The following is a 19,932-nucleotide window of genomic DNA, read 5'->3' as shown; positions in this document are numbered from 1 at the left end:
GGAACAGCTGACAGTGCACAAAGGCACCATGATTTGACTGCATTACAAATAGCTAAAGCACAGCATGAGGACAGACCCTGAAACCCCTTTTACAAACTGCTTCTGTCTTCTTTATATTTTGCATGGAACACCTTTCATATTGGTTTTTTTTTCTCCTTATTTCTTGTTTTTAAAGGGTCTTTTTTTCTTGAAAGGCATTCAATGCAAGTAGCAATGAAAGCAGATTAGAGCCACAGGATATGCAACCTTACACCAAGTGGACCATTACTCTTCATCAAGAGATAAAGAGCTCATAATATTGTCATTTCCTGCCTTTTCTGGTCCCACTCTATTCCATTAAGACCTGAAAGGAAGTTCACCGAGTTGCACAGTGGATCCTTCTCATTCATCTCTGCGGGGTTTAAGGTGAAGCTATAAAAACTAGTTTGTGCTGCCATCTATGGGACCACGTGCAAAACTGCACCGACAATCAATACAGCACACGAATCGACATTTTTGCAGATTTGTTTCAGCCTCCTAAGAGAAAGAAAAATGTTTCAGATCTATTTCACTAAAAATGGATGCCCCGTGTCTTTAGGACAGAGTCATGTGGTGTACCTGTCTGTAAGTGCAGATGATGATCTCTCTCAGATGGTAGTGCATGGGAGTCATGGTCTCGCTGACAGTGTCCAGGGCCATGTCCACCTCCCGCTTCATCCTGTGGCCATCAGGGAGCAGACGTACCAGCTGCATTACAATCTGGAGAGAAGAAAAAATAAAAAAGCCTCGTTTTAGAGTATGTTTCCAACCCAGATATTGAAGTTATGATAAGACTGAAATATTTAACCAGACTGGCTAAATCCACACCCGCCTAAGACAGCTATGAATTATGTTTTTATTGAATCAGCATGATACTGCAACTAGATTCTTTTTAAACAACATTGTAGAAAGCTGTTTAACTCATTCAAATAAAACTGGGACTAGTGTTTTAATACGTTATTTTTGTGTTTTACTCTGCATTTGCGTTTGACATTCAACACTTTGCATCACTGCAATGAAAAAGCATTAAAACAAATACTATGACTAGCTTTTAGTCTTCTTGTTATTTTAAGCAGCAAGAAAACTAACAGCTCTTTTTGCAACACACAGCTTAGTTTTTAGAGCACCGCCTGTCAGTCCTGACCTAAATGAAACGTTGCTGTGAATGTATGTCAGCATGCTGATTTGTGTGTTGACCTAGTGGAAATATGGAATGCTTCCATCACCATGTTTGGATGATGTAAAACTACAGCGCTGTGTAGCAGGTCAGCTAAAAGCCATCTTACTAAACTTTGTTGGCAGCCCCTCTGTGACTTTTATATACTAACAATGACATCAAGATGAATACAAAGTTAAAAATAGGGAGAAAACTTTTTGTCCTATTCAGAGTCATTGGCGAAATACACAAAGAATGCCAGTTTACACCACAAAAAGAGGTGACCTGTTATCAGTCCCATATTAACTAACATGCCTTTTAATTAACTACAGGTCGATGGTTTGTTTGCTTAATGCAAAGTAGGCTTGTCTGTCCTTTTAGGTCAACACGCCAAGTTAATTCCTGTTACATAAAATATGCAAAGATGAAAAACCTTAAGATGATTATTGAGCTCATGTTGATTCAGACGAGCCTTTTAGCTAATACTGACACAGTCTCACTTTTTACCTGATGAAATGATGCTGCCGAGTTAGAGGTTTCATTCGTTTGGAGTTATGTTTGGGTTCAACTAATGGCTCTTCAAATAGTGAAGATACAAAATATTATAGCTTTTTAGCGTCTAGATGGATCACTAAAGGCTCCCTCCATAGTGGCTCCCATCAAATCCCTCAAAAGTAGTTGATTTATTTTTTTTTGTTTAAAAAATTTAATTAAGGCAAAATTCTACCTTCCTATTAAGAAAGTCTTTTGAGTTATCTTAATATTTCATAAATACAATGGCTTATCACACACGGTCCTGCATAAAACAGCTGTACCCCTGTTTTTGTCACAATTACATGTTTCATGTTTCATCATGGAACTTATTTTAATATAGGGCTGCCACAAACAATTATTTTGATAGTCGACTAGTCACCGATTAATTTTGCGATTAGTCGACTAATCAGATCATCATCCATTGGACGTAAAACTACAGCTTATTGCACCAGCAGCATCTGCTCTTATATAACTATCATTAGCTTACAGCTTTAAGTGTTTAAGGTGCTAACTAAAAATAAAGACAAGATGATAGTTTATTAAATTTTAATGAAATTTGCAGATTGTTTAGGTGAAGTTTAATAAACTCAGCCGTCTGCTCCTTGATATCTAACATATAACGGGACACCGGAGTAAATTCTGGAGCATCTCACACTTCTGATAATCAGCTGTCTGCCTGACGTTTATTCAGCTGTGTAAAAACTATAACTTTGATCTCAGCCAAACCGATTTACTCAGGAACAAATAAAATACTAAAAAAAAGCCAAACAATAAAATATTTAAGTTATCTAAGTGACTTATATATGTTTAACCTGAGTAGCGAAAGACGGAGGTGGGTTTGAAGCCGGGAGTCCGGTGTTCTCACGACTCCAGTGAGCCTTGCCCCGGCTAGCTATCGAGCTAGTGGGTAACAGACGTCTCTGAAAACGTCGGAGCGCTTTTGAAAATATGTGGTGTCTTGATAAACTGAGCAGATATTTGAGGTTTACACAGCTACATTCTCGCCTGAAAATATGTTAAACGTTTATTTTGTGACCCAGAAAGAATAATAAGAGTAACATTAAAACTAACTAGCCGCCGCCATTGTTGGAAACTGAGCTGGGCTGCGCTATGAATTCTGGGACAGAGCTACTTCTTCTTCTTCGGGGTTTAACGGCGGCTGGCATCCTTGTACATGCAGTGCTGCCATCTTCTGTTTCAGTCCGTTATTACACTCTTAAATCCTACTACTTATTCCTGCGTCTTTTGTGATCTTACAAAGCTTCAAACGATGCGTCGACTATTAAATTAGTCGTCGACGATTTTGATAGTCGACGTAATCGTGACTAGTCGACTAAGGTTATCTTTGTATTATATTAAAATTTAATATAATACAAAGATAACCTGAGCAAATAAAAAATGGAAATATTTAAATGATGATTTCATGTTTTTTAAAGATGAAAGCTAACTAAACCTGCCTGGCAACGTGTGAAACAAGAACTTCATCTCTTGTTAAATCATTAATTAATTGTGATCAATCATATTTTTTGGGAAAACCGATTATAGCTAGAACTGTTGAAACAAAAAATCACTTAGACAGATGATGTCTGATAAAGTGGAGTAGGTTAAAAGAACCCACAAAGCAACACATCATGCCACAATCTAAAGACATGCGGGAACAGCTGAGAAGTCAATGACATCAGCCTGGAAACTGTTACAAAGCCATGATAGGTCATTATCCACACTTGGACAGCATTTGGAATCGTGGCGAACCTTCCCACGAACAGCTGCCCTACCAAAGCTACTCCAAGAGCGCATCGATGACTCATCAAGGAGGTCATAAAAGAACCCAGAATAACATCTTAAGACTTGCTCAACAACAATGGCCAAAAATGGCATCCATGAGAGAGTTCCAAGGAGAAAACCACTGCAACAAATGTTCAACTTTTTGGAACGTTTGAGTCACATCATTACATCGGGAATAAAACGAACACAGCTTTTCATAAAAAAGAACATCACACCAACAGTCAAACATGGTGGTGGTGTGATCATCTGGTGCTCCATTGCTGCTTCAGGACCTGGACAACTCGCTGTAATTGATGGAACCATTAAATGTGCTCCCTACCAGAAAATCCTGAAGGACAAAGTCTGGCTATCACTTTGTGGCCTAAAGCTCAAGCGCACCCGGGTTATGTAGTCGAACATGATCTGATGACCTTAAACAGGCTTTTTAAGCTTGTAAACCCTTCAAAGTGGAATTAAATTAATTCTACAAAGAAGTGAGGGCTAAAATTCCTCCACAGCAATGTGAAAGGCTCATTGACAATTATCAAAAACACCTTGTAGCAGTTCTTGTTGCCAGTGGTGGCTCAACCAGTTACACTGGTCTTTGGATAAACTTTCATGGGGTTTTATCAGTAAGGTGCCCAAGCAAGTTAGGGCATATGAAATGTCTCCTCTGTATCATCATTTTGATACCAGGTTCATCTTCTGAATGCAATTCCTTCCAGATTTTACTTTATAAGTAATTACCCAATGCTAACCTTTTCTTCATGTCCTTTGGTGCTGAACTGAATGTGTAGAGTGCTTTTTTATGGAATTAATGATGGAATGGAATTTATGGGATTCATTTTTGGAACATTTGCCCTACACACTTGCTATAAAGACCTATGAATAACACCTTATGTATAGCAGTTTTTCAAGACATTGTTACAAAATGCTTTACACAAGGCAAACAACAAAAGTGGGGATAAAAAGAAATACAAAAAAATAAACAGAAGGAACACTTAAAGAGCTTATTCTGCAACTTTAAACGCAATATTTTAGGCTCTTCTTTTGCCTCTTTTTCTCCACTTCTCCATCAATTTTCATGAAATCTGGCCTAGTAGTTTTTGCATAATCCTGCAGATAGATAAACAAAGAGTCACTGTTTCAGTTTACAGGGGCTTTGGGGAACTGTTAAAAAAAGGATTGCTGAGTGTAAATGTTTTTCAAGGTGCTTCATAGACCTGAGGAGAGGATCAGAGGATTACCAAGCAAGACATCAAACCAGGAGAGGATTATTTAACTCCATGCCAGTTTGTCTGTTGCGTAATGCTTTGGACCTCACAGACGTAGCAGCACCCTTCTTCAGAGGCTAAACTGGAGGCAGACAAGGTTTCCGTGGTGACCAACCAGTGTATCCCAGAAACTCCGGCAGACATGCTGCTGTGATTGGCATGTGGTATTGTGCGCCTGCCGAGCATCGCCTCTTTCTGTGCGTTCATGTTTACAATGCTATGGACTAAGGCAGCAGGTTCCAAAGACTGATTCATTGTCACAACTCTAAATCAAGAAAAACAGCCAGAGGCTCCAATTCACAGACACCATTCAGACCAGTAAAGAAAGGCTTTGGCTTTTGGCTATGCTGGGCCAACGATTTCAATCACATGTGCAGAGAAAAAACTAAAGAGAAGTGTGCAGTACCTCTTTGTGAACAGACAGCATGGCATACAGGAACTGTCTGGAGCACCTGGTGATGTGATTCATTAGAATGGCCACATGGGGGCAGGAGATGTTTACAAAAAGCATTACAATGCCCAACTATAAACTGCAAGAGCTTTAGCAACAAAAAAAACAAGCTTAGACAAAAGAAGATTATCTAAACTCTTTTGACAAATAGACTTTCTTTCAGTAGGACGTTTTGCCAAAGTAGGGCAGTTTGTCAAAAGCCAGCGTAAAATTATCCTACTGGTAGGACGGTTTGCCAAAGTAGGAGGATTTCTCAGAACACCAGCTGTGATTTAACGCTACTCCGGTTTCATATTTGTAAAATAGGTAAGTATTAGCACTTTACTGACGTGGATACTTGATTTTCTAAGCCATTGTGAGTGTTTGTTCGTTTTAAAGTGAAATCCTTATCTGCTTTTTGCACAAAACTGTCGAATTTGCAGCTTTGGTTAAGTCTGCTGTCAAGTTTTTGGACAAATTTGATGTTACTGACAAAGTTAGCAAGTTTGCAGTGCATTCTTGCTGAGTGATAAGACTATTAAATTCTAATTCGTTAATATCTGTAAGGTATGTTAAGTCTATTTAGGTAATGTGGTTATTTAATAGGTTATGTGCATTGTTTGCTGCACATATTGAAGCTCAAAAGAAAATGTCTATTTACATATGGAGAAGAAATGGGAAGAGATTTACTCGTTCATTTCTGCTGACTCCTAACCTTCCGGCTATGACAAGGCTCAGAGGCAAAACCTCGGACAATATGTCTCAAAATTCAGACTAAATGGTCAGAAATGTATTGTTAATACTAACAACTCATATATTTGGTTAAATTCATTTGTAAATATTTTTGATGAAGATGGACAACTCTTTTCTGGAACCAGAAGATTAGTAAAAACTAGGGATGGACCGATCCGATATACAGTATCAATATCGGCCGATCCTGACCTAAAATAGATAAAATAAAAAATGTGATGTAACTATTACAAAATGCTGCAGGCCCGGATGCACTGTCTACACTGGCTGTCTCTCACCCTTTACCCATCCCTGTTGCTTGTCATGTGTTTCTTTGGTGTATTAAGAGTTTTTTCATGTGCTATGTGCTATGATCAGCTGATCGGCTTTTCTGTCGCAAGTCCCGTCTCTCTTGATTATTTATCGCCCACTTTCCACCAGAAAGAGGAAAACAGTGAATGAACAACAGCAGCACGTTTAAGCTTGATAAGCTGTTGCTAGAATTTATTTAATATTACTTTCTAGTATCAGCTGATGTTTGATGGAGCCACAGCCGTACAAGCTGCTGGGTCATGATATTGGTTTGGATATGTGGTGCGAGGGAAACATGAAGATGAAATCAGGAGATGTCCTTACTGAATCATCAGAGCATTAAGTTTATTAGATTGGTCAGCATTCCTGAACTATGAAATATTTTGGGTGCAGAGTATTTTTTGCATGAAGGTATAACAGAATAGCTTTAGTGTTTTGTTTTTTAAAACTTGAGTATGGACTTATACAAAATGCAGCAAGATATATTTAAAAAAAAAAAGAAGTTTTATTGATTATAAAATACACTATATCGAATTCATATCGGTATCGGCAGATATCCAAACTTATGATATCGGTATCGGTATTGGACATAAAAAAGTGGTATCTCTGGTAAAAACCAAGGATGATGCCAGGAGGATCTTTCATGAGTTTTATTCATGTCCAATTGGAGGACACGCTGGCATACACAAAACGCTAAATGCAGTGTGTTCCAGATTTTACTGGTTTAGTATGACAGTTGAAATTAAAAAATGAGTATGTATTAACTGTTTGTATTGTAGTTAAATAGTGTTTAAAATAAGCAAAGGTTTTTTGCTTCGGAGCGGGTAATTTTACGTGTAGGATGATTTGTCAGACGTCACCGTAAAATTATTCTATCGGTAGGACGGTTGTATGGGCTCAAAATGTGGTCATAAATATTTTGTACTTGTAAAAAAGATTTGTACATGTAAAAAGAATTTGTGTGTGCTTAAAAAAGATTTGTATGTGTAAAAAAGATTTGTGTGTGCGTACAAAAGATTTGTATGTGTAAAAAAGATTTGTGTGTGCGTAAAAAAGATTTGTATGTGTAACAAAGATTTGTATGTGTAAAAAAGATTTGTGTGTGCGTAAAAAAGATTTGTGTGTGGACTTAGCCCAAAAAAAACCCTGCAAGTTACAAGTACGAATTTTGACCCTATTTTTCTTCCTTTCATCTGATTGGTCAATGTCATGTCAATCACAAATGTAACAATCCAATCAGAGAACAGATGGGTTTGGCTGTCGGAGGGGCGCTTTTTTGAACTGCAGGTCCTTGAAGGGAATAAATGCCCTTTTACATGCCAACCCAGCGTTTTCCTTCATCACCACGAAGGAAAACAGTCTGTGGTCGTGCGAGTTTGGTGATTTTTGTGTCACAGGTCTACGTGTTTAATATAGGGACTTCCACAGCCTTTTCAACAGCGCTGCGGACCGCGGGGTGGGGGCGGGCAGTGTTTTGGAAATGACAGTCTTCATTACAAAGCTTTCTTCGCTATGAATTAGCATACATGTTTTTATTGAACATTTGAAGAACCAGCAAAAAAAACAGAAACTCTTGTAGAGGACATAAAGTCAGAGATAGAAAAGACAAGGAGCAGGTGCATCTAGTACAGGTAGAGCTGCTGCAAAAACCCACAGAGCCCAGCAGCCAGCGCAACAAATTCTGGATCCTTTGCTTTTAGTTAGCAGTTAGCATTAGCAGCACATCCTGCGTCCGATGTGAAAGGACTTTTATGCTGCGCACTGTGACTCACAGCAATGGTCCCGGGTCAGCCCTGACTTTGTGTTAAACTAATCCTAAAGTAATAATGGTATTTCTAACCACTGATATAGCACAACTTTATCCTTTCAACAGCTGCTGAAAGTTAGGGGACCTAGCTGCTATCGGATATTTATATAGAGATCCTCCAGCTTCAAACTGTATTACCCTTCAAGGACCTGCAGTTCAAAAAAGCGCCCCTCCGACAGCCAAACCCATCTGTTCTCTGATTGGATTGTTACATTTGTGATTGACATGACATTGACCAATCAGATGAAAGGAAGAAAAATAGGGTCAAAATTCGTACTTGTAACTTGCAGGGGGTTTTTTGGGCTAAGTCCACGCACAAATCTTTTTTACGCACACACAAATCTTTTTTACACATACAAATCTTTTTTACACACACACAAATTCTTTTTACACATACAAATCTTTTTTACGCACACACAAATCTTTTTTACACATACAAATCTTTTTTACGCACACACAAATTCTTTTTACACATACAAATCTTTTTTACAAGTACAAAATATTTATGACCACATTTTGAGCCCATACGGTTTGCCAAAGTAGGATGATTTGTCAGACGTCACCGTAAAATTATTCAACGGGTAGGACGGTTTGCCAAATAGGATAGTTTGTCAGAACACCAGTCCAAACTCCGCTTCAGGTCCCAAAGTCAAATGAACACTGCCGCATCACTAAGAGTTACAAACTGATTTAATTCTTTCGTCTTTCAGCTGGATCAGTGTGGCTGCTCTACCAGGTGTAAGAATTAAGTTTAACATCCAGGCATCCATGAGAAACTGAATTTATTAAACTTAATGGAGTTAGAAGTTAGCAGGAAGTTAGCTCGCTAGTTTCCACCTAAACATGATATACCATGATTTGACTGAGAGATTTCTGAAAAAGACAGAAAACTAAACAGCAGTGACTTTTTTTGTAGGGTTACTGAAGTTGGGGTAGCTGGTATATAATGATGTGGTACATGATCGCTAGCAACACAGCTATGTTAGTGTGATATATAAACACAGTGAAGCTGGAGGATAAAAGTTAACCTTTTTCACTCATTAGCGTGAGGCTTCCTGATGGTTAAGGACAAATGTAATCGCATGGCAGGATGCTGTAAACGGACCAAACTTCAGTCAGGAGAACAACTGAGATAATCCATCCACAATAGATGGTTAGTCATTAATATACCACTGCATGGGTGAGCTGTAGTTATGGTACATTGTAGGGTTTTAAAACTGAGAGAAGCCGACTTTTTTTAGGGACTTGTTCAGATTAAACAGAACAAGATACAAAGCATTAAAACATGTTAAAAACCAGAGCTGTAATAAACACAGAGTAGTTTGGACCCGGACGCAGGGTTCATACGTCATCACTTAAAACCCGGATAGATAGCTGTTATTTCCCAGTGTATTTTGATTCCATTAGTAGCATGCACAACCAAAAACATCTCACCTACAGGTGTTCTAGCTTCATTAACCTGTGTTTAAACAAGTATTCAAGTGTTGCATTTGACTGTCAAGATTTGATTGTAAATTCAGCACAACAGCAGAACATGTATCAGGTAAGAGTAGATCTTAGCAAATTCACCCCAAGGTCAGACCACTCAGAGACTGCTCATAACAGTTAACATATTAAATGTTAAAAAAAAATAGTTCATGACAACACAATTGGAAAATGACTCGAAATCAGTATGACTAGTTTGGAAGAATTTCCAGGAGAAAATATCTTCTTCTGAAGTTTGCAAAGTCACATTTAAATAAACCACAGGACTCGTAGAGTATTTTTTAACTGGCCTCAGCATGCCAGCTCAAACACCTCATCACAACTCAGTTTTGAGTGAATAAATTAGTTAGTTTCCAAACAGATATATTGTTGTAATACAGGTAATTCAAAGGGCTGCTGACTAATCTCAAAATCTCTGTTTTAGTTTATGTAAACTTATGTTCATTATGCAAAGAAATTGAAAATTCAAGATGTTTTTATGCGTTTACAAGCTGGTGAAGATACTGTTTTTTAAAGTGCACATACCTCAAATTCTCCTTTTGTGTACTTAGCATCAGGAACACTCACAATCTCATCTTCAGCAAACTCAGGAAAACCCTGCAGATGGAAGCCAAGTTTTTATTAGTTGAAGTGGTTTTATACAGAGTGGCTCTCTGTAAACATGCAGACAACTCAAATATTCATCTCACATTAAAGTGCCAGAGAGTCAGAACGGCGACGACCATAGCGGTTGTGGTCCTGCCTTTGCCATTGGAGCAGTTAAAAACAAACGCTGAGTGGGAATCCTCGGCCAAGGAGCTCTTCATGCCCTCCAGTAGCTTATCAAAGTCCTGCAGATGATTAAACATACAAATATTACCACAATATGTCTTTATTTATGCAGATTTGTATTGATATCACATGAAAAAAATGAAAAAAATATTAAATATAACACATAAACAGTTTTGACAAATTGAAATCTGGTTCTACATTATTAACCACTAGAGGGAGCAAAAGTCTTAATCATTCTCAGCTGTCTTTAATCCAAACACCTATCAAATGAACCAGAAGCTGTTTCTGCCTCTTGAGACTGCATGTTTGAAAGGACGCGTGTGTTTGTACACACACGTGTTTACACGCACAGGCTGACACATCATTACCTCCTCTCTGGGTGCGCTGCAGTCTGGCAGAGGGATGCGTTTGCAGACAAGGCCCTGGTGAGAGCTTTTGTGCTGGTTGAAGATCTCCTGAACAGTCAGGCAGGTTTTAAACATCTTCATCTGTTTCTCCTGCTCAAGGATCACCTCCAGCCACTTCTGCGCTTGCAGAATCTCCTCCTTTAGGGATGTTTCCAGTTTCTAAAGGAGGAGGATACAGAAATGTCTTCACTTGTTTGAAGAACAGACTAAAATCCTTGGGACATTCTTTATTTAGTCAACCTAATATAAAAGCCATGAAAAACATTTAAAAAGACAGAAAAAAAAATTATTTTCTCTCTACCTCTAGCAGCTCTGGGTCAGATGACAGGATGGAGATGTGTTGGTCCAGACACGTGGGCTCCCTCACAGCAAAAATCTGGCCATTTCCTTCTAACACCAGCTCTTCCTGTAGGTTGACCCACAGCACGTGGGTGTGCTTCCTCTTTTCATCCGTCAGATGGGCCAAAACAGCTCCAGTAGCCTGCACGCAGCAAGTTAAGACGATTAGGGCAAGAAGCTGGAAGTCCAGTGTGAGCGTCTTGAGGTGGGCGAGTGGGAAGTAATCATGACTCATTCTGCTCAGTCTGTTTGTACTTATGAATAAATCCGACTGCATAAATGCATACTGATGACAACTATTACAAAACTGTCGGCTGAACGTTTAAATGATTTTATTTTAAGACAACTAAAATATCAAAGTGTGTCTTTTAGTAATTATAGCAAAGATTACAAAAACATTTCTTTCTTTCTGGATCAAATTAAAAAATCTCCCATTTTTCTTGCATTCATTTTGATTAAAGTAGGACATAATCTGCTGCACCTCAGATGTTGGCTGAGCCACTCCATAAACAGGCATCTTGGGCACTCGTCTGAAGTTAACCGCCTTCATCTCTTTTACTGTGCTGAGCACGTCAGGAGCCAAGTACTCATCAGCAACCTGCACACACACAGTCATTCACAGCATGTAATATACGGTGCTTTTAAAGACAGATAATCACAAATACAGATGATGGATCTTGGATGAATGCATGAAATGTGTTTTCATACCAGCAGCTAGCATGGTGGCTTCTATGTGGAAATGTATTTAGTTTAAAGGGGTAAATGTGGGGAGATGATGATTAGATCATAACAGATTTAGGGAACTTGTTCAGGAATATGTTTACAAAGAAAAAGCTAGCCAAGGACATAGACTGAGAATTTCAGCTTCACACAAAAATATCCAACTCAAAACAAGCAGACTTTTCAATATTTCTATTATTTCTTATTTTATCGGTTTCTTTTAAGCTCACTGTCTGCCAACATGTCTCAAAACTATATCTGAAATATGCGTTTTATTTAACAGCTTGTGATGCAAAAACAGGAATTAAATGACGCACTATTGCCCCAAATCTTCATCTGCTCAGCGCAGCCACACAAACCTAGCGACCTGGTCAGTTAGTGTGTCGCCTTAGTGGCACTGGTGACTTTTCTGTCTTTAGCCTGTGGCTAAATGTTGTATGGATTGTGACTGATTCTTGTAAATGTGTTCTGTGAAACCTAGTGGTGTTTTTATGAGGTTTAATCATTTACCAATGTGCTACAAATTACCATTTACCTATTTGCATTGTTATAAAATCACAATAACTGAAAGAACGGACACAGCTTGACATTTTCAAGTTAAAAGTTTACAGAACACGAACAAAAAGATCTGCAATGAAAAATAGCCTATAAATCAGGCTCTGAATGAAATGCGAGCAAAGAGCACATCATTCCACATCATCAACAATGTTAACAACAATGATATTGTTAAATATAATAATCTGATTTTCCCACCAGCACTCGGGCTCCTTTAGTGACCAGCTCTGCCGGAGCGGACAGCTCTGATAGATCCATGCAGGCCAGTAACCTGTACAGCCAAGCATGGCAGCACATCCACTGGCTGAAGTTCGACACAAAGGCAAGAGGATACTGCAAAAAACAACACATAGTTACGACTTACAATTTCTTTTTTATGGTCCCAGAGAAGACATGTATGCTGAAAAAACCTTTTACCTGCTCATGAAGGTATGCATTGAATACAATCAAGTAGAAGTATCGCTCCAAGCTCTGCATTGTTCTGTTGAGAAAGTAGTCTTTGGTGCTGCTTCCCTAAGAGAGGAATAAAAGCTTGATTATCTGGTCACAGTAGCAGCTTCTACAAGGTTTTTATAATTTTTCTAGTAAAGCACTTTAACCAAACCTGCTTTAATAATTAAGCTTATTTCTTGAAAGACAGGAAAGAGATCAATTAATGATATCAACTTCTCAAGTCCTCCATCAGCTCGAGAGCTCTCACTGATAAAAGACGTTTATCAAGGCTGATTGTGCTCTCACACGTCTTCTATTAAGCAGGACATAAACTGAGCCGTTTATGAGCCATTTATAGTACAAGCTGCTGCTTTTAAAGAGAAGTTACAAGTTACAAACGTCAAAAATCTATATCATTACTAACCTGAATTTGATAATCTTCACCAATTCCCTCCAGCTTACTCTTGTTCTCATATATTGCTTCTTTTATGTTGTGCATTTCTGAACACAGGGCAATCGCCTGGTCGACCTGTGAAGAAGAAAAAGACAATGAATCACATGTATGAACAATTTGTTTTTAAATACCTATTTGGGTAATAAAATACTTTGTACCTCTCGGTTTTGCATAAAATCTTTATTTGGGACCTACGTGTAATTTATTATAATTTTTTTGTCTTTCAAATCATTGTTATGTAGACAGACATTATCAGCTTTACCTCTTCTATGACCTGCTGTCCATTAGGCAGCTTGTTGATCAGAGACTGGATCACCTGGAACAGTGGTCTGGGTTCTGAAGCAGCTGGCTCCTCAACTCTGACAAAACAAATATTTTACCTTTATAAAAAAAAATTAATTAATTAATAAATACTTGTCATTGATTTTCTATTTGATCTAGACTTCTTACTGGGGTGGAGGCTGTGAATCACCCCTGAGGCGATTCATGACAAGCGTGCCCAGGATCATGGCTAGGTTGGTGCGTCCAACGCCCACCTGGCAACTGAACAGCAGAGCAGGCAGCTTCTGGGATGCACCATGGCCCAGAGACAAGCTTGGGCTCTCCTGGAAAACGATGCACATAGATGAGAGTTAAGCTATTTTCACACATGAATTGCAGACAATGTCAGAAGTCCCAAATGCCAAGTTGTGCAACAGATCTGCTCTTACTACCAAAAATAGTAGGGTACTTCCTGGATAGGGTGCATTTTTTAACGTAGGACACAAGATGCCCACTTGTCACGTGATAGATAATACATACTTTGCACTGGAAAATGTCAGTTTACAGAGAAATCAAATTCGTTTCCAAGAAGCTCTCCATTAAAATTCTACATCTGGGGCAATCAAACCAATGATATCCGGCTCACCGCATTGAATTGATCACTTTGGAAATATCAGAGTGAGTGACTAAGATTTACTAAAACAAAGCTCTGATCCAAACAGAAAAAATGAATCCGCTTTCAAACCACAGGGAATGGGAACGGCTGCTGCAAGTCACTCCAAAAAAGGTCACAACAAGAATAAAAGAACATCCTGTATGAGTGAAGGGAAGGACGGAAACCAGACAAAGTGGATGACCAAAGAATGGACATGAAGTGAGTCCTTACTGCCTTCTTTTGGGGGACTTATTAATAATTGATTACACATACAGGACAGATAATGGCATACATGTGGATTAAAAAAGCTAGCGTTACATTCTCACTACCTCAGTGAGAAACTCCAGGCGCTCTCCAAAGCTCTGGCCATGAATAACTTTAATGGCGCATCAGAACAAGATCCAAATATAAAAAACAAGCCCAAAAAAGGACTATGTAACAGCTGGGTTTGTAGTGTGATTGGCATTTTTACATCTGCTTACCCTGAGTATGTTAACAAATGCATCAAAGTCTTCTTCCAATGGTGCTCCCTCTGTGGGCAGCGGCAGTCTGTAGTACCTGCAAAACAACACACTGTCACCCAGAGTTGAACCCGTCCCTGTGTATGTTGTGTCAATACTGCCCTTATGTAGGTCAGAGCACATAAACATATAACCTTAAGACTTTACAGCCGAGCTCCCTAATGTTGTGTTTCCTAATCTCATCAGATAGAAACTATGCCTTTTCCGGCAAACCGCAAAGGATGATGGGAGAGATCCGAATCACAGGATGAGCCCAAACACCTGCACTTTGACTCTAGTTATAATAAAACATCCTATCGTTTACGAAACATAAAGATTAAGAGTAAAGGCTTTAGGGCTCTCCTATGGAAGTAATACATTCTCTTGGCCTGGATACGCAGCGAGCGGTTCACAACATCTCAGCAAAGCCGACACCGCAGATCTGATTGCAAACAGGATGTTTCAATCTGTAGTTTTTACGCCCCCGTTTCTTCTCGTTTCCAAAAAAACGCAGAGCAACCAGTCTTTGCACAAACAAGCACCACTATTTATAACCTTCCCTGCATGTTCAGCAGCAGACAGCCACACGCTGCTTCGTGTAAACTTGTGCGTGTGACCCAAGGAGCTCAGGCATAATAAAGGAACAATGTAAACAACCTGTAGGCCGGCATAGTGAACATCGGCCTCTTGTAGACCTCTTCGGTCACATGGATGTCCTCCTCGCACGTGATAGATATCTTCTGCGGCTCGTCTTTAAAGAACTCGATGTCATTGTAGACGTAGAAGACGTTTTCGTTGAGCTTGGCGAAGTCATGGAGCTGTGGATGAAAGGAGAGTTTTAGTACTGTTGCAAATGACAAAAAAACCCCTCAGGGATTAGGCATGAGTTTGTCTCTCACCTCCTTTCTGATGGTGAGCTCCAGGCTTTCCACCCTCTCCTCTTTTTCCAGGTCATGAAGGTTCTCATGTAGATTTTCCTTCCTCCTCGGGGTATATGGCACAAAGTCATTGTCCTTGTGCAGGAAAACAACGGGCTCCTCTCTTACACAGACGAATATAACCTCCTGTTGGAAGAAATATGGGAAAACAGGCCTCCTCCTTAAAACGACACTACTTTTAAAAATAGCTGGAAACAATTTCTCGTCATATGACACTGAGCACATGAATACAGAGTTTTAAAAACCCGATGTATAATTTTGTCAATTTCATTTTAATTGCGGCCGGTTTCTAGCTGCTCTAAGTAGAAAGATTCATTTTCCACTGGCGCACATGACCACAACTTTCTGTTTGCTCAGTTCTGTAATCCAGCCACAGCCTCCACCGAGCACTTGACTCCTCAAATATTTACTGACAACACGGAGCGAAAGAGGCCAGGCAGAGCTAAACTGGCACCAGCACAGGAAAATAGGATCTACCAGAGAAACCTATCGAAGGCTTAAGAGGGGCACATTGAAATTGTGCACAAGTTATAGCAGTGACCTCTTGTCCTTGTGCCTGGAGTCTCTGGAGAACCTGCTTGAACCCATTCAAGCTGGGCTGACCCATGCCATACAGGGGGTAGGATCCTTTCACTTGGCGGAAGTTGGGCGCCCCATAACTGCCCGTGGTGTTTAGGACATCAGCCTTGCTGTAGACATCCTGGACCATGAAGTACTCCCCCTGGAAAGAAGAGCACATATAAATCTGAACTGAGCCAAACTGTTCCAACTTCCAGCATAGCCTTCATTGGGAGAGTAGCAATGTAAACATTACAGTGGTTGACACGGTGTTTACATGTGGAAGTGCTTTGTGTCATCGCTGCAAGATTAAGCTAGATTTTTGTCCTCTGTGTTTGCAAACAACACCAAAAAGATAACGTGCGGTTACTGTGTCTTCTCAGAAAGTTCAATCTATGCCCTCCCGCCCAGATCTTTAATAGACCTGTTCCCTGCACTGATCCAGAGAGCTTAACGCACTGAAACAACAAATACAGACACCCTCATGACCACTGGACTTTCCAGGTTTTTCTTATATTTACATTATATACATATTTACGTGTCTTTCCCATTTCTAGTTGGTATTTCAATTTGTTATATCAATATGAGTTAACAGAGGAATAATATCAAATCTACTGTTTTAAAAAGCGCTCTAACTTACTATGTGCACAATATATAAGTATATAAATATATAAAGAAGATTGATTAGTAGTTTTACTACTTTCAATATCAGCATCAGCCCCAGAAATCAAGTTTTAATCAGGTATTAGGCATTCATAACATTTCAGACAAACCTTACTGGTAGAAAGAAAGGAAGTCGCTTTTTTAAGGAGATGTTCTCAAGACTAAACTCCTGACCTCTCTACACATATAAAAGGAGCTGTGAGTTAACACTGACAAAACACTGCATGCTTGAACTACCACAGCACAGTTGACAGAGGAGATCAAAGCCTTGAGAGGAGGGTGACAACATTCACGTTTTAATGGCCGCCTCTGATCATAAAAAAGCGCATGACAATGTTCCTACACCACTCTGCAATTTGGACATGTAAATGTGAAAAAGAAAGAATGGTGAGATGACTCCACAGCTTGCTGTGACAGTGTTGTTCTTTGTCGCAGCTACAAGAAGAGCAAGGCACCCTTACCTGCACGAGGTAGTGCTCGGGCAGAGTGTCTGATATCCGACCGACTTTGTAGTTGGTCTTGAGGATGTCGTCGTGAATCTGAAATTCCTGTCTGCAATTATATCTGCAATGCAAAACACAAAACAAGGTGTGGATGGTGCAGAGAGGCCAATTTAATTATCAGCTGCTATTTGCTTGGCCTGGGTTGACAAAAGAGATGATAACGGGGGCAAACACCGTGGCTGGAGGGTGAGGGGGGTGTCACCTCAGCGATCAAAAAGGTTTCACACCCGACTGTGAGAACGTAGATTCGGGGAGGGACTTACGTGATGACGACAGGTGCAACTTTGTTGGTGATGATGGACTTGGCCTTGTTGTTGTGGATGTTGACTGTCTGGAAGGGGCTCATGCAAAGAGACTGCTTGCTGTCAGCCATCGCGTTGCCATGGACACTCTCAAGCGGCGACGCAACAGAAACGGGCTGTGGTGCGGCACTGGCAGTTGTACCCATGCTCCACAAGCTGCTGTAAATGGCATCGCAGTGGACTTAGAAACAGGAAGCAATCACACACGAAAGCACGCACACAGCGGCGGAACATACAATAGTGTGTATTTGGAGAGTGACATCATTTACAAACATACTTAAGGTGTGAAAAGTTATTCAGTACTAGTCTCACACTAAGACTAGGAATGGGTTAGAAAAAGGTGTTACTCACCAGCGTATGCTATATAAATAGAATTTTGAATTACTATGCAGATTTTTTTTATTTTTCACATCATGAAACATTTTTTTCTACGCTAGCATCACGGCTGAGGATTGCCCACCGGTGATCTCATTAAATGTGACACACAGACAGACAGTGAAGTTCCTGTAATAATAAAGAAAAACATACATTTAAAAAGTGTGACGAGTTACACTTGAGCAGGCTTTGCTTGCTTGCAGGTAGGCCATATGTGTACAGGGCAAAAGAGGACTGGATTTGCTGAAAAACCGTCTCAAAACCATGCACTTTATGAGATTTTTCAAATGTATCTGAATTAATAAACAATGACGAGGCTAAAAATTCTTAAAACTGACGGTGGTCTGTTATATTGGCCCCCAAAGGCTTAAGTCCTTCTCTGTATCTCTCTTGTGTTTTGATACGGTGCTGCCATGAGGTTATTTAGGGTTTCAGAAAATTAGGTACTGACATTCATGGTCGCCAGAGGATTCGCTATCTTTGTGAGTGCTAAATAAGAAGACCGGTACCATTCTCATATCTGTAGAATATAGAAGAAGTGGGAAACACTGTTAAAGGCTATTATGATCTCAAAGGGTCTGTTTGGAAGGTTTTTAATATGGTTAACCAGAGCCACGGTAATCAGTATGTTTGGATGGCACTGCTCTTAACATATAATCAGAATGAACTATTGAACTATAATTTTTCTGATTATCATTGCAGTTTTGCAATTCTTACATGGCAAGCATTCAAAGCTGGGTATAGAAAAAATCTGCTTTTATTTTAGCGATCTGCTTAATGAAAAAAATAGAAATAAGAATTACTTATTTATATGATCTCAAATTAATTCCTTTTTCTTTTTATGAGCAAAAAATAGTTTTATCACATAAAAACTGCAGTATAATTGTATTCAGGATATGTGATCAAATAAGCTGAGCTATCATGTATTATGAAAAATATTATCAGTGGTAGTTTTTCGATGCATAGAGCAAGGCTCAGCCAATAACTCATAAAATCCGCCTTTTTAGGCTTAACCATTAATTTCATTTCTCTACAGTTTCATTGTGGTCATAGTGGTAGGGGTTCAGAGTCTCCAATGAGAGCCAGCCAGGTTTCAACAAAACCTTTTCTCCTCTGAATAAAAACCAAGCTTTCCAGGGAGCTCTACAGATAAACAAACAAAACTTCTGACAGCCTAGCAGGCCACACCATCAGTGCTCATTAACATCGCTTGTAAGACAAAGCTGGCTGGGAACCTATTACCCCTAACTTAAATGAACAAAATAATACATTGAGTCCCCAAACACAATCAGACAGAATGAATCCAACAAACACAAAATCTACCGAATGTCACACAGTTCAGCCGTATAGAAGCTTAGCCTTCTAGCTGAGCTCAAAGCACCTCTGTGTGATCATCAGTTTTGAATAGAGTGGGCTCTCAAGGTGCAGAGAGGCTGTGGGTGAGAGAAGTGCTGCATGAGTCACGGCTACTGTCTTCTTTGTTGCTTCTGAAGGTAAGAAGGTAGGTCAAGCCTTGTACTCGGAGACTTTTTGATTCAGCAGAAAGATTCTTCTCACAAGCACAACGTGTTTCCTGGTTTGGATTTTTTTTAATGTACAGTATAAATGGTTTGCAGTTCAAAGAGTTCAAATAATCATATGATTTCAGTAATTATGCTTCTATGGATAGCTCAGTAGGTAGAGTGGTGGCCCCATGATCGGAAGGTCGGGGGTTCGACTCCACTAAACGGCTACCCTGAGGTACCCCTGAGCAAGGTACCGTCCTTACACACTGCTCCCCGGGCGCTGCATTGGTGGCTGCCCACTGCTTCACTGGGTGAATGGGTTAAATGCAGAGGAACTATTTCCCTATGGGGACATACACACACTTTACTTTACTTACTTTACTTATCAAATAACAGCTGCGGGAAAAGACTGAAGGCAAAAGAGTCAGAAACCCTGCCTGAGTTCAATAGGAGGAAGCCAAGTTTTCAATGCTGTGCTCCAGCAG

At 39.7% G+C, this 19,932-nt stretch overlaps 1 protein-coding gene across 5 annotated transcripts in view; it reads right to left on the bottom strand.

The window, feature by feature from the left end:
* The window catches only part of pald1a (phosphatase domain containing paladin 1a), a 58,703-nt gene that overhangs the window by 29,974 nt on the left and 8,797 nt on the right, over nt 1-19,932 (bottom strand). For 3 of the 5 annotated variants that reach the window (XM_084937528.1, XM_084937526.1, XM_084937524.1), the window contains exons 2-18: nt 17,529-17,726; nt 17,224-17,326; nt 16,083-16,262; nt 15,503-15,667; nt 15,261-15,421; nt 14,586-14,661; nt 13,638-13,792; nt 13,450-13,546; nt 13,158-13,262; nt 12,719-12,814; nt 12,500-12,634; nt 11,508-11,624; nt 10,989-11,168; nt 10,649-10,846; nt 10,199-10,339; nt 10,035-10,106; nt 598-738 (exon numbers count right to left, since the gene is read on the bottom strand). In XM_084937528.1, coding sequence (XP_084793654.1) covers nt 598-738; nt 10,035-10,106; nt 10,199-10,339; nt 10,649-10,846; nt 10,989-11,168; nt 11,508-11,624; nt 12,500-12,634; nt 12,719-12,814; nt 13,158-13,262; nt 13,450-13,546; nt 13,638-13,792; nt 14,586-14,661; nt 15,261-15,421; nt 15,503-15,667; nt 16,083-16,262; nt 17,224-17,326; nt 17,529-17,713 — 2,307 coding nt within the window. In that variant the 5' untranslated portion in view covers nt 17,714-17,726. The remainder of the gene's footprint in view (nt 1-597; nt 739-10,034; nt 10,107-10,198; nt 10,340-10,648; nt 10,847-10,988; nt 11,169-11,507; nt 11,625-12,499; nt 12,635-12,718; nt 12,815-13,157; nt 13,263-13,449; nt 13,547-13,637; nt 13,793-14,585; nt 14,662-15,260; nt 15,422-15,502; nt 15,668-16,082; nt 16,263-17,223; nt 17,327-17,528; nt 17,727-19,932) is intronic. The other 2 variants (XM_084937527.1, XM_084937525.1) reach the window with 1 other exon arrangement.

The sequence above is a fragment of the Perissodus microlepis genome, chromosome 8 (assembly GCF_051167445.1).
Source record: "Perissodus microlepis isolate ML-2025 ecotype Zambia chromosome 8, ASM5116744v1, whole genome shotgun sequence".
NCBI classification, from domain to species: Eukaryota; Metazoa; Chordata; class Actinopteri; order Cichliformes; family Cichlidae; genus Perissodus; species Perissodus microlepis.
Note: the sequence above shows the minus strand (reverse complement) of the source record. Positions and strands in the feature narration are given on the sequence as shown.